Source organism: Silene latifolia, unplaced genomic scaffold (assembly GCF_048544455.1).
Source record: "Silene latifolia isolate original U9 population unplaced genomic scaffold, ASM4854445v1 scaffold_20.1, whole genome shotgun sequence".
In the NCBI taxonomy this organism is placed as follows: domain Eukaryota; kingdom Viridiplantae; phylum Streptophyta; class Magnoliopsida; order Caryophyllales; family Caryophyllaceae; genus Silene; species Silene latifolia.
In genome coordinates, this window is record NW_027413163.1 from 8,760,610 (window position 1) to 8,773,437 (window position 12,828).

The 12,828-nt window shown below is 34.6% G+C and overlaps 1 protein-coding gene and 1 long non-coding RNA gene across 2 annotated transcripts; one reads left to right on the forward strand and one right to left on the reverse strand.

The window, feature by feature from the left end:
* Positions 1-461: 461 nt before the first annotated feature.
* On the reverse strand, positions 462-3,875 carry LOC141638555 (protein ROH1A-like). The gene is made up of 2 exons (XM_074447965.1): positions 3,153-3,875; positions 462-1,436 (listed from the first exon to the last, which is right to left on the reverse strand). The coding sequence occupies exons 1-2, from the start codon at positions 3,744-3,746 to the stop codon at positions 708-710; spliced, it is 1,323 nt and encodes a 440-aa protein (XP_074304066.1). The 5' UTR covers positions 3,747-3,875; the 3' UTR covers positions 462-707.
* A 3,502-nt stretch (positions 3,876-7,377) lies between these two features.
* Positions 7,378-8,983, forward strand: LOC141638412 (uncharacterized). The gene is made up of 4 exons (XR_012542084.1): positions 7,378-7,451; positions 7,596-7,697; positions 8,366-8,421; positions 8,915-8,983. It is a non-coding gene; the product is annotated as an uncharacterized LOC141638412 (long non-coding RNA).
* The last annotated feature ends 3,845 nt before the right edge of the window (positions 8,984-12,828 follow it).

The window sequence follows — 12,828 nt, forward strand, 5'->3', positions numbered from 1 at the left end:
GGGAATAGAGGTCGCCAACTACACGGGTTGGCCTGGCCCGGTTCACTCATTGGGCTTGCTAATCTTTGGCTAGCTAGCCTGCCATAGGCCCATCTAGATCCGTGAACTTGCCAGGGCTGGGTCAAGGTCCTTAATTCCAAGCACGGTCCGCCTATTGGCTTGCGCAAAGACCAAAAATATATGGCCTAGATCCGTTGATTGGTTCGGGCCCAGCTCAGCATGGCCATGACCCCCCAAAAGCTAAGTTCGGTTTCTGACTACCTCTAATTGGGAGATAAGAAAGAGTCGATGATTGATTAAAATGAAATTAAAATTAGAAAATGCATGGTGGATCCAATTTGGGTTAGCCATAAAGGTATAAAGCAAAAGGTAACTTTGGAAAATTTTCTCACAAATAACATTATGGATAAACAACGAAACAAATATGAACTATCATTAGTTATTCTGGCTCGCAAAGTAAACGATTGTTGATTTTGCTTAGTTTGATAACACCAAGTATTATACATGACGAGACACAAAATCTCCCGGGTAGCCACGCCTATAACTATAGTGATTAGTAAGATTCTAACCCTTATAGATAACTAAAACAAAAATTACCTAATTAAAAAACAACATTTTACTTTTCACATCCGAAGGAAAATACCTTCTTAATGACACAAAATTTACCCCACACACATTATATAAAAAACACATTTTTTTATTTCCGTCTATACATTTTGAGTTGAGGCTTTGTTCGCATGTTCAAGGACCTCAAGCACCTCAGCTCGACTCTTTACAAGCCGATGAAAAACCTCCCTAATCTGTTGTTGAAGCGGACCGAGCCCATCCTCCATTCTCCGACATATCTCCGCCAGCTCCGCCACCTTAGCCGCCACCTCCTCTTCTTTCTCGACCTCCAACGGAAACTGAAAATTATCCGCAAATTCAATCAAATATTGGGCCACTTTCTCAACCTTAACCACTTCATCCATTAGCCCAACGGACCCTTTCTTTTCCTTCTTCTTCCACTCCTCAGCAATCTTCTCTTGGATGACACTCATACTATGGGCCCAATTCGATTGTTTGGGAATCGGAATATGCGATGCAAGTCCGGCCCGATTCTGACATGGAATTCCGGTCACCAGGGCCCACATTACAAAGACCACGATCACGTTCATAATGTAGATCGTGAGAGGTAACCCCGTTGCCTCCCCGCCACGTGGCGGGTATAGATTGGAGGAGATTGCTTGTATTTGCTTTGAGGCTGACCAATTCTTCGCCACGCTCCATGAAAGGGACCGGAAATTGGGCATGTGTTGGCGGTCCTTGGACGATGCGCTGCCACTGTTTCGACGGCCAAAGGACCATGAGCGTTCGGTTGTTTTGCCATTGCCTTCTTTCTCGTCGACTACTATTGATGCCAAAACTGCCGCAAGTGCCCTTCTAGCCCTCCTAATCTGTACGGAAAACTAGCTAAACTTGATCAATTTCATACTTCCATCATATTCATAATTTCATATAATATAATGCAACTCAACAATTTCAATCATTCTTATAATTAATGTTCCCTTCGTTGAATCCAATCCGCTACATTTTTCAGTTATGTGACGTAATTTCGAAAAATTGCAATTCAAATTCAATGGCCTGGCTAGATAAAGAGTAGGTCTCTCTTGTGGCGGTTACAATTTGCGACGGGGTAAATGTGACCATTTTATAATAAAATTAGTTTTAAACCCGTGCAATTTTGCACGAGTATGTATTTGGGCCAGTATTAATGTCTTTAGATGTATATTTATTTTTGCATTTCTATTGTACTTATCTGGTTGGTCTAAATTTACGATCTGCATAATTTATGTTTAAATTTGTTACAAACACGTGTTCACATACACCGGTTTATAAGGAAATAACATAATCTACTCTTTAAATAAAAATTGCATACATAAAAAACTTTACATCCGGATAAAAGAAATATAATCTAATATAATCAACTTTAACATATGTATGTAATTCATTTGCGTTTTATGTTCAATCCAGTATATAAATGTTATTCCTTCTTGAAATTATGTAATTTTATTATTATGTAATTTTGTTTTAAAAATTATGTAATTCAATTTCATTTACTCGCATTTATAATTCATTCTGCGTATATGTTATTAATTTTATTTACACGGAATGTATAAAATTGTTTCATAATATTAATTCATAGAATTTTTTCATAATATTATTTCATAGAATTTGTTGTAAGACAGAATTTATCGCATGTTTGAAAAGACGGAAATCTGAAAAATAAATACATTGCATACTCACGGGTCCCACCATAACATGAATTTCCAAAAAAAAAAAAAACTTGCATTAATGGCGTGGCGCGCTAAGGATTGAGTATTGTTTTTTGTATTAATATAGATAAGATGTAACCACACATAAAAATTTTACCTATCCAAAAATGGTCATATTTTTTCATAAAATGGTCACACTTGGTCATTCACAAGCTTGTGACGGAATAGTGCCCGTCACAAACGAGAATTTGCCCTAGACAAATTAGTTTTTCGAAATTACGATTCATGATAGTCAGTTAGATATTAAAAAACAGACGTGCAATCATGTAATATCGTGATTCATTCGACACAAAATTAAGACGGCATAATGGCATACATATATATAATATCACGTATAGAGATATTATTTTTAAATCACCCAAATTATTAGCTAAAACGTACCAATTGGTCTAGCTTTTAAGACCGTCTTATCTTAAGACCTATCATAACATCCTTTTATTTCAATCACTATTTTAATTAGAGGTGAGAGTCGTCCTAACTTAATAGTTAAGATGGTCTTAAACGAAAATTGGTAAAAACGTAAATACTCAAATGAAATTCACAAAATCTCACTTTAGACGGAAGTTGTAGACAGGTCAAATATGTGACTAAATAACAAGTGGAATGGTGGCCTGATGAGATTACTTTTCATGTAAAAATGAGATTATTTAACCCGTTTATATCTTTAGACTGATATTCCCGTCTACGATTGAATGAAATTAGACGGTCAACAATGAATCCCATCTTCATGTAGGAATTCCACAACCAAATTCAATCGAATCAAGCAACTACAATTTCAAATCCAAAAATTTGACCAAACATCAATCAAAATACAAACAAATAATCGTATAAGGTTACCTGACCATCAGTAAAGGGCCGATTTTCCAAAGAAGACACGACAATTTTAGCGTGACATTGCATAAACTTAACAGCCTCAACGCCATGAGTAACCGCATTACAAACATCCAAAGCCTTGACAACTCGATCCAGCAAATCAGGAACCAACCGATCCAAAGGCGATTTCGCAACCTGAGACGGGTCCCTTCCCATTAAAAGCACTGCCTTAAACTCCGCCTCGCAACACAAGAACGTATCCAATAATGTCCTCATCCAAGCTATCGACAGCATGGAACCCTCCCCGCCTGCGGACCACGACGGGGTATGATCCTCCGCCCCGTCATGCTCCCCGGGGGACACTACCGCCGACGAAGGCGAATCCACATTCCCAGCCGGCGACGGCGACGCCGTTGCCGCCGTTGCCGACGGCGGAAGAGGCGGCGTGTGGTGGTGGTTGGTCTCTTTTTTATTGGGTAATAATTCGGAAAATCTTTCGGAGATTTTTTTTTGGAAGAATTCGAGGTCTTCGACGTCGCCTTCCATGGAAGCGACTTGGTTACGGCGGATGCTTATCCGGCCGAGGAAATTACCTTGATTATCGTTACCGGAAAACATAATTGCGATTAAAATTGATGAACAAAAAAAACAGGGAGGAAAAAAGAGAGAATAAAAATTGGTGGAAAAATGAGAGAGGAGAAAGGGTGGGGGTATATTAGGAAGGGAATTGGGGAATAAAGTAAACGGTTGACAGTTAAATGAGGTGGGGGGTGGGGAAGGAGGTGTGAGATGATGTGTAAGGGGACCCATTTATTTTGGGAGTTGATGGTCAAGCTTCTTTTGTTTTGGTGTTTTTTAGGAGAAAGACTATTTCTTCATTTTTTATGATCTTTGTGATTTAATCCATTCATTATTTTATATATTCCCTCCGTACCAATCCAAAGGTAACACTTGCCTAAAATGTCCGTACCAATTCAAAGGTAACATACTATAAATGGACTATAAATTGACAATAATACCCTTATTTTCTCCTTATATTTTTTATGATCTTTGTGATTTAATCCATTCATTATTTTTATATATGATGTTTTTATTTTACGGGTTAAGTCTTTAATTTTGATTTTTATGAAAAAAATACTCTAAAAATTTATAAAAATCATATCGTTAGATTTATCATGAAATTTGCTTTTATAAGAGTATATATTTCATATTATTAGCTCCTATATTTTAAGAAATACTAGGTTTGGTGCCCGGCTTCGCCCGGGCTACCTATGTTTACCGTTAAATTTTATTTTCAATGAAATAAACTATGTTGGAGTTGTCTAACTCACACGTTTACTATTTTTAATACATTTAACTACGGCATATCTTGTAATTATGATGAAATGTAAAATTTATTTTCAAATTATGAGACACGTTCACTACCCCGCTATTAATATTATTACTTTCACGACATTCTTTCTGAATATCATTACGTTCACTACTCCCGTGGTTACTATTGTTTCTTTTACTAATTCCTCTATTTTTTTCGTTAAATTCATTATTCCCGTTAATTTTATCCGGCCTATATTTAAATAAATAAAATATTTTCTTGAGTCGATTGATTATTTAGTTGTTCATACTTTTTCTCATTGTTACCATTGTTACTTTCACTACATTCGTAGTTACTTTCACTACTTTCACTATCATTATTATAACTTTCACTACTCCCACATTACTACAGCTAATTTTATTAATCTCGTTGCTACTACTATTACTTTTACTACATTTATTTAATGTATAATTCTATGATGGTACTAATTAACTCCATAAGTGGGGCATGTTAATTTTAAGGAAAATCACTATATTCTTGTATTTTCTAAATATAATTACTTTAATTTAATGTAATTTCCATAAATATTTTTTATCAAGGAATTTGTATAATATACTTTTAACCAAAACTATATAATATTTACATTGAGATCCCTTTATCAGGTCTATCACACGGTGCTATCAATTTAAAACTATATAGTATAATTAATTTGTATATATTTCTTTAATTACATTGAAGTCTCTTGGTTTCTGGAATTAATATATAGTACTAGTATTGGTGCCCGGCTTCGCTCGGGCTGCCTCTATTTACCATTAATTTTTTTTTTCATTAAATAAAATTACTTAAAGTTTCATAACCCATCAATTTATCATTAATATATTTTTCTATGACATATCCTAAAATTACGATGAAATAAATTTCGAGACAAATTCACTACTTCCACTATTAATATTTTACTCTTATTAATGAAACAATAGTGATAACATTTCACTACTTGCCCGTAATCATTGTTACTTTCATTACTCCAGCCGTAATTATTGTTACTGTCACTACTGCCGCATTAATATTGTTAATTTCATTATTCCCGCCGTAATTATTGTTAATTTCACTATTGCCGCATTAATATTGATTATTTCACTACTCCCGTTGTTATTTCCACCATTTTCACTAATCTCGCTGATAATATTGTTACCTCTACTATTCAAATGAGTATCATATAACTATATCTAATGTTACTACAATTCTTTTCTTTACTGACAAAATTATGTTTACTATTTAGGCATCCAATTTTAAGAGGATTACATATTTATATAAATATATTACATATATGCATTAAATCAAATCGAAAGAATTATGCAATATTATATATTATGGAATCTAACTTGAATTATTTATAACCTACTTATATTATATTTTTGTATGTTAAATAATTGCATAGATTTTAAATTTAATATATAATTTTATGATGATAAAAATTAATACCATAAGTGTGCATGTTTATACTAATTAATTATTTTATTTTAAGGAAATTAACCATCTTCTAGTCTTCTATAAATATTTAGGAAAATTACCAAGCATCTTCTTTCTTTTAGTCTCCTGCTAGAAATTGACCATCTTAATTAATTATTTTATTTTAAGGAAATTGACCATGTTTTAGTTTCTTACAAATGTTTAGGAAAATTACCAAGATTCTATATAATTTAATGTTAACCCAAACTATATAATATTTGCATTAAGATCCCTTAATCAGGTCCATCACACGGTGCTAGTGATTTAAAACTATATAGTAAATTAATTTGTATAACTTTCTTTAATTACATTGAAATCCCTTGGTTTCTGGAATTAATATATAGTATTGATTGATTGATTAAAGAAAGAGGTGACTGCTTTAAAATATAATAATGACATATATAAAATAATAGATGGAGTATTATTTTACTAATTAAATCTCTTTATCTTTGCTTTTTGTTTGGATTGTTGTTTAGGTGACTGAGGGAGCAAGTTGCTTTTTTTATTTCTTTACTAAATTAGCCTCCCTTCACACTATGTTCCTCCAAGTCTCCAACTCATTCACCTTATTATTTCTCAACTTTTCAATTTTATACCTCCAACAATAATTTACACTTATTCCGCATCACTCTCTTTCATCATTTATCTCTCTTACTTTAACATACCCCACACATTTTTTACATTAAAAATCTATTTTCATTATTTGTTCGGGTTTTCAACTCGATAATTTATCGACTTCAGTTTTATTATAGAAAAAAGGCAAGACGTCCATTAAAAAACGATATCTAATAGATTAAAAAAATCAAAGAAACAAAAGAACAAAAGGTGTGTGGATATATATCAATATTACTACATATTTGTAGAGAAAAAAAGATAGAAATTATAGTGTAATTATTTTTTTGAAAAAAAAATAATTACATATTAATTATTAGAAAAAATAAAATTCTGATAGACGAAATAAATAACAAAATACAAACAGGATTGAGATAATCATCTACAAAAAGTGGGTCCCCCACTTTGGAATGTTGAATTGTGCAAAAAAAAAAAAAATATAATCTACCTAGTATAAAAGCTAGGTTTTTTAGAAAAATTTAATTGACCAATAATTTTTAGGATTTGAAAAACTTTTATTTAAGTAAGGCCCTTCATGTTCATCACAATCTTTAATTACTCTCCCTCTTTTTCTTTCATTAACTACACTTTATAAAAAAAAAAAAAAAAAAAAAAAAAAAGTGAAATCCTCACATATTCGTAAAAACACTTCACATTAACACTAAAAAAATAACTTATAAACATGCAAGTACCAGATCTCAATCTTTTCTAAAACCCTTATAAATGTCCAAAGTTGTGAAAATTGGGGGCTTATGAACAGTAGGCCAGTAAACTTCGTGCTGCTCACGTGAGATACAGTGTATGCACTGTTGCTCTCTCTGTATTCTACTTCTATTATTCCTGCTCTCTTGCTTCTCTTCGTCTATCCTCCTCCTTCTTTCCTAGATCTGGTTAGTTTCTACTATTTCATTCTCCTTTTCTTCATCTTTAATCATCTCTCATCATTTTATTGCACACTCATCTCCTATTTTTTTTTCATCTACTGCTTTCGATCACTTAATTAGGGTTTTGATGTATTTTTCGTTTGGGTACAGTTTTTAGATATTGTGTTTGTTGAAGCTGGTTGATTGATTACTTGAATCTGGATGTTCTCAAACTTCCGGGGATCATTTCAATGGTGGATTTCAAAAGTTCTGGTAATTTCATTTATTATTGTTTGTTAGCATGAATTTATTGGCTTTACGATTCCATTTTTTAGGTGATCAGGTTCATCCAGTTGATGATTTATCAATTTTGATGTTGTCTTTGATTGTTATTTCAAATTGTGATAGTTTGTATCGCTGGGTGATAGCCACTCATTCATTATTCCTCTTCAATCTCCTCTTCATTTTTTCCGGCATTTATCCCTTCTTCATTCCTCATTTCTTAATTTTTTCTTATTTTTCCTTTCCAGGCTTCCCATGTACTCCCTTCAATTGCCTTTAATTTCCTCTTCTATATCATTTATTTATATTTATACATACTTTTCAATTATTTATATTTATACATACTTTTTATACAAATTACATATTTTTTATACAAATTCAAGGGCTTTTAGTTTGTTCCACAAATTAATTTGGTATGATGTCCTTCTTGTACTTATACTGTGGTTATATCACCGCTTTAGCCATTGTTGAATAGTTGGAGTTTTGATCGAGGCTGATCATCAAATTGCATCGTCCATAGTGAAACGGAGTTCCTTTAGATCTAGCTTGCCGACCAAATTTATGAACCTATGAATTTATTCATCTTTATTTATTATTTAATTTCCTTTTCATGTGCTCTTGAAGATTGTTTCTTGTATTTGGGTATTTGTTTTGGGTAGGGAGATGTTCTTGAAGACGAAGTAAACTGGACTCCAGTGTTAAAACGGTCGATCAGGTATTCCTCTATTCAACAATAATATATACATCTCTGTTCTACTGTCGAATTTTGAGTTCCTATATTCAGTGTTTCTCTTCCCAGCATTCCCAATTTGAAAATGATTCCTTGCGATCGCAACAAACTCGATTTCTCCAGCTTAATTTATTTCTATCAATTCCATTATAAGTTTTATTGTACGCAATTAAACATCGGAAACTATCTATAAGATTAACTCAAGATTGGTTTTGAATTCGTCATTAGGTTAGTTAAAGATAGTAAATGGTGAATTAGGGACTTTCCCCTATCATTGGGTCTTCTTTTTGTGGATCATAGATTGGTCTAAATATGGGTGTTCATTAATTCATTCACAAACCCATTACTCATATTGTATCTGTTGTTGCATGTATTGTAAGTTGGGTGTTTTTGGTTCTTATTTAATATGCTCGCTTTAATTTTGGTTTACACTGTAATCACTATTGATTGGTGGTAGTGACTAGCTATTGGGGGTCAGGATTGCAGGTGACGACATCCACTGTGGTTGAAAGTGGTGAGTGACAGTGGACTGGACAAAATTGCGGGTCAGTATCATTCCCCTATTCAATTTAAGTTTACACTTTCATTTTTTTTGTTTACTAATCATTATTTTTTTTTCCGAATCTCACTTTTATTTATTTCTTAGTACATTTTATTTGACTTTGTTTTTTGTTGGTAGTGGATCTGCAGTTTTTTCGTGCGGTTGGTTATAACCCCCTCAAGCCCAGGTATTGATTTCATTTGCTGATTTCTTCTTTTTGAATTTACTGATTTGTTGTGTTTTGATTTCCTTCTTTACCCATTAATAGAACATTTTAAAAACTTGCTTGTGAAATCATAGGCTTTCCAATTCCGAGATTTGGAAAGTACTGTATTAATAATATTGATCTAATTGTAATGGATTTGATTGCTTTTGTAAAGGAGACATCACTGACTTGGTTGTAAGCTCGAACAATGCTTTGGTGGCATCTGTTTCAAACAACTTTGTTATTGTGCCTATTTGTGTCTTGTTATTGAATTTTATTTTTATTTGTTGTTTAGTGGCGCTTGCCAGACGGGTACCTAATATCAATATTACAGGGGCGTACTGGAGCTGTTACTGCAATTGCATTTACTCCCAGAAGCCCTAGACCAATGATTTGTTCGGTCATGCCCCTTCTTAAGTTATTTCACCAATTAAAGCTCTAACCATGGTTGTGTAAGGGGATGTGGTGGGTCCTGGTCTAAAGTTTAGATTTCCGTTCTGGCATACTGCAATTGAATAGTTTGCGAGATGGTGGTCATTAAGGATATAAGGTGGGGCTTCCGGAGGACAGATAGAAGCAACGTGGCTGATGCTTGAGTATTATACTCGCTGCTTTGATGGAATTGGTGGTGGTGAGTGGTGATGAAAGCGGGAATGTGATGGTCGAAGGCTGGAAGCTTTGTTTTGTGTGGTATGTGCTATTTTTTGCTCAATCTTTCACTCACTTGATTTGCTTGGTAGTGCTGAAATTGATAGGGCGGGAGAGGTAGCCTCTGCCACATTTTTCTAGATTGAGAACAAGGGTGTGAGAAGGAGAGGGAAAAGGTGGGAGGAAGGGAAAGAGAGGTAGTCTCTGCCTCTTTTATTGAAATTTGGTGGTCCTGTGATGGTGTTTTTGGTGGATGATAAGCATTGGAAAATGGTTACGAATTGGCGGGATCTTAAGAGTTGTTGTTTGGTTTTGCTTGGTTTTTTAACAGTAATAATACATTGAACATTGATTACATGGTACACAGTTATGCCATTAAAATGCTTGGTCAAGCATTTTCAATCTCTTACTGTTGTCTGTGTTGTATTGAACTTTAGTAAGTTATATGTTCGGGATTCTTCAAATATCCATGTATCTGATCGCGCCCCCATCATCTGCACGGGTATCAATATGCCACTGGAGTATTAACCATTACTGCTTGTGATTCGGTGTATGCGTTTTTCTGTTGCATCATTTGGCCTAAGCCACCTGAATTGTATGACTACTGACTACTACTTATTGAGTTTGGAGGCCTAATTATAGTACATGTGCTATTTTGTACAAGGACTGGTTATGTGCAGCTTCTAGGGGACCTGTTATTTCAATATGAAACATCGGTTGGTTGTTCACAATGCTATGCCATTTGAGTTTTTTAAGATCGGTATAGGGCGGCTAGAAGGTTCGCTCACTTACTGCCCACTAGATTTTATGCATACTACTTTGAGGGGCAATTTAATTCTGTCATATGATGGGTAATCTACTAATCTAATTTCATTATTGTTGACTTGTCATCCAATGACACTACTGACGAATGGTCCCCTCCCCTCTCCTTTGTCTTTATGCCAAAAGCAAAGGTAAAAAAATGTCCGAGACAGAGAGAATAAAACTTTATCCGTAATTATATGGTGATTCTAGGGTACCAGGAAGGCAGCTGTTTCTTTTGAGACGGTCGCATATTTATATAAGACATACAATTAGCTATGTTTGGCTTAAAGTAAATCACAAAAAAAAGAGTGGTTATGTAAACTTGTTTTGCTGAACTGAATATGCAAATGATTTACTTGAAACATAAACTTGTTTGATCGCTATCTTCTGTCTTCATTTCATAGATTTGTCCATAGCGGATTTGAGAAGCATATTCTTTCTGTATTCCCTAGCTAGAAAAACTGACTTAAGCTTCAATATTAGATCCTTACTGATTTGATTGCAGTGTGTAGACACCTCATTTCTGCACCTCCCGCAAACCACCCGGTGATGATTGGGCCGCATGTTTGATACGCGGAATGATTTGTGAGAGTTCGTAAGATTATCGTCAAGTGATTGCTCAAATATTAATGTTTACCTCTTAGTTGTCATCTACGTCCCGATACGGTCGTTTTGACAGTAATTAGAGTACATTCGGAGTCCGGGCCTAAAACCGTCTCCATTTTCTGATACCCGCTAAATCCCGAGTCGAATGTTCGGAATGTTAGGATATTTCTATTCCATATTTCATAAATTTTATCTTTTAGTAAGCAATTTCCCGTAATATTCACATAAGATATTAAGGAAAACCGGATTATTTCCGTCCTACCATAACTCAAACACGGAAATCTTTCTTCAGCAGGAGGAAACCACTTGGGAACAGACGCAGCAGGTGCTGCGCCTCTTCCAAGAGACGCAGTGGCTGCTGCGCCTCTTCCCAGACCCTTTTCTGCATGTTTCTCGTATCTTTTTCATATCTTTCCGAGATTCACTTCCAAAAAGTCTCTGAAACCCTAATTCCTTCACGTGATTAGTATAAATAGGAGCCTTCGCTCCTCATATTTCTCACACGAGTGTTCGCCTTTCTCTTCTCCCTTTGCATTCTAGACTTTGTTCTTACTTTTTGGCGTCTACGTGCTTGAACTTTTGACCACGTAAGCTCGGATCCTTCTGAGTACCAGCCTCCCCGTTGCATGACCGACCAATTTGACCAACTACACCATAATCAACTTAATTAATCTAATCGATTTCCTCTTACGAGGGCACTTTCTTTGCATTCGCGTCGAGCATCACTAATCGATATCTTAGTCCTTCTCGTTTCGTCAACATGTAAGTCTGAGGGTGTAAATCTCTCTTTTTTTTGTATTTATTTATTGTATAATCTATTGTAAGGTTTACGTCGAAAATACCATTAAAACCGATTTCTAAAACCATGCTTTAAAACTTCTTTTTTACGGATTTCCAGTAGATAACCGTCGAGAAAGGACGCAGCAACTGCTGCGCCTCTTCGAAGGAGCGCAGTTCCTGCTGCGCCTCTTCGTGAGGTTGCCGCAGTTCCTGCTTCCTTTCTTCTTCGTTCGTCCTCTGTTATTCGTCAAATCCTTTATTTGTTTCGTTTGTTTGTTAATTCTTCATCATGATAGCATCATAATTCACATGTATATTATAATCATTGTCATTAATATGTTTTTTATCATCACAAATCCGACTTAAATCCCTTATAATCCAATATTTGCGGGTTTTCGTCATTAAATTCAATTCCGGGTTGTAGAGATTCAATTCATCAATATTGAGTTTCTGGAATTCGTCTTTGATATAGTTTACATCTGCTTATTCACATGTTCACCGTATATTCATCATTAATCCATCGTATCTAACCTAATTAATTCAATTAATTTGTTTGACTCATTAATATTTTTCACTTCTGTCATTATTCCATCATGTATTAATTCGTTGAATTCCGTCTCATTCATATTTTACTGTTTTTATGACCCATTCATATGTTAAATAACATGCTAATCACTTTCATCTGAGTAAATTTCATTAATCGATCATTAAATTCACCAATTAACATTAACGGCTTGCAATTACGGCTTCCGGGACCGAGCCAAGGAACAGACGCAAAGCGTCACGCGCTTTATTCAAAGGACGCAGC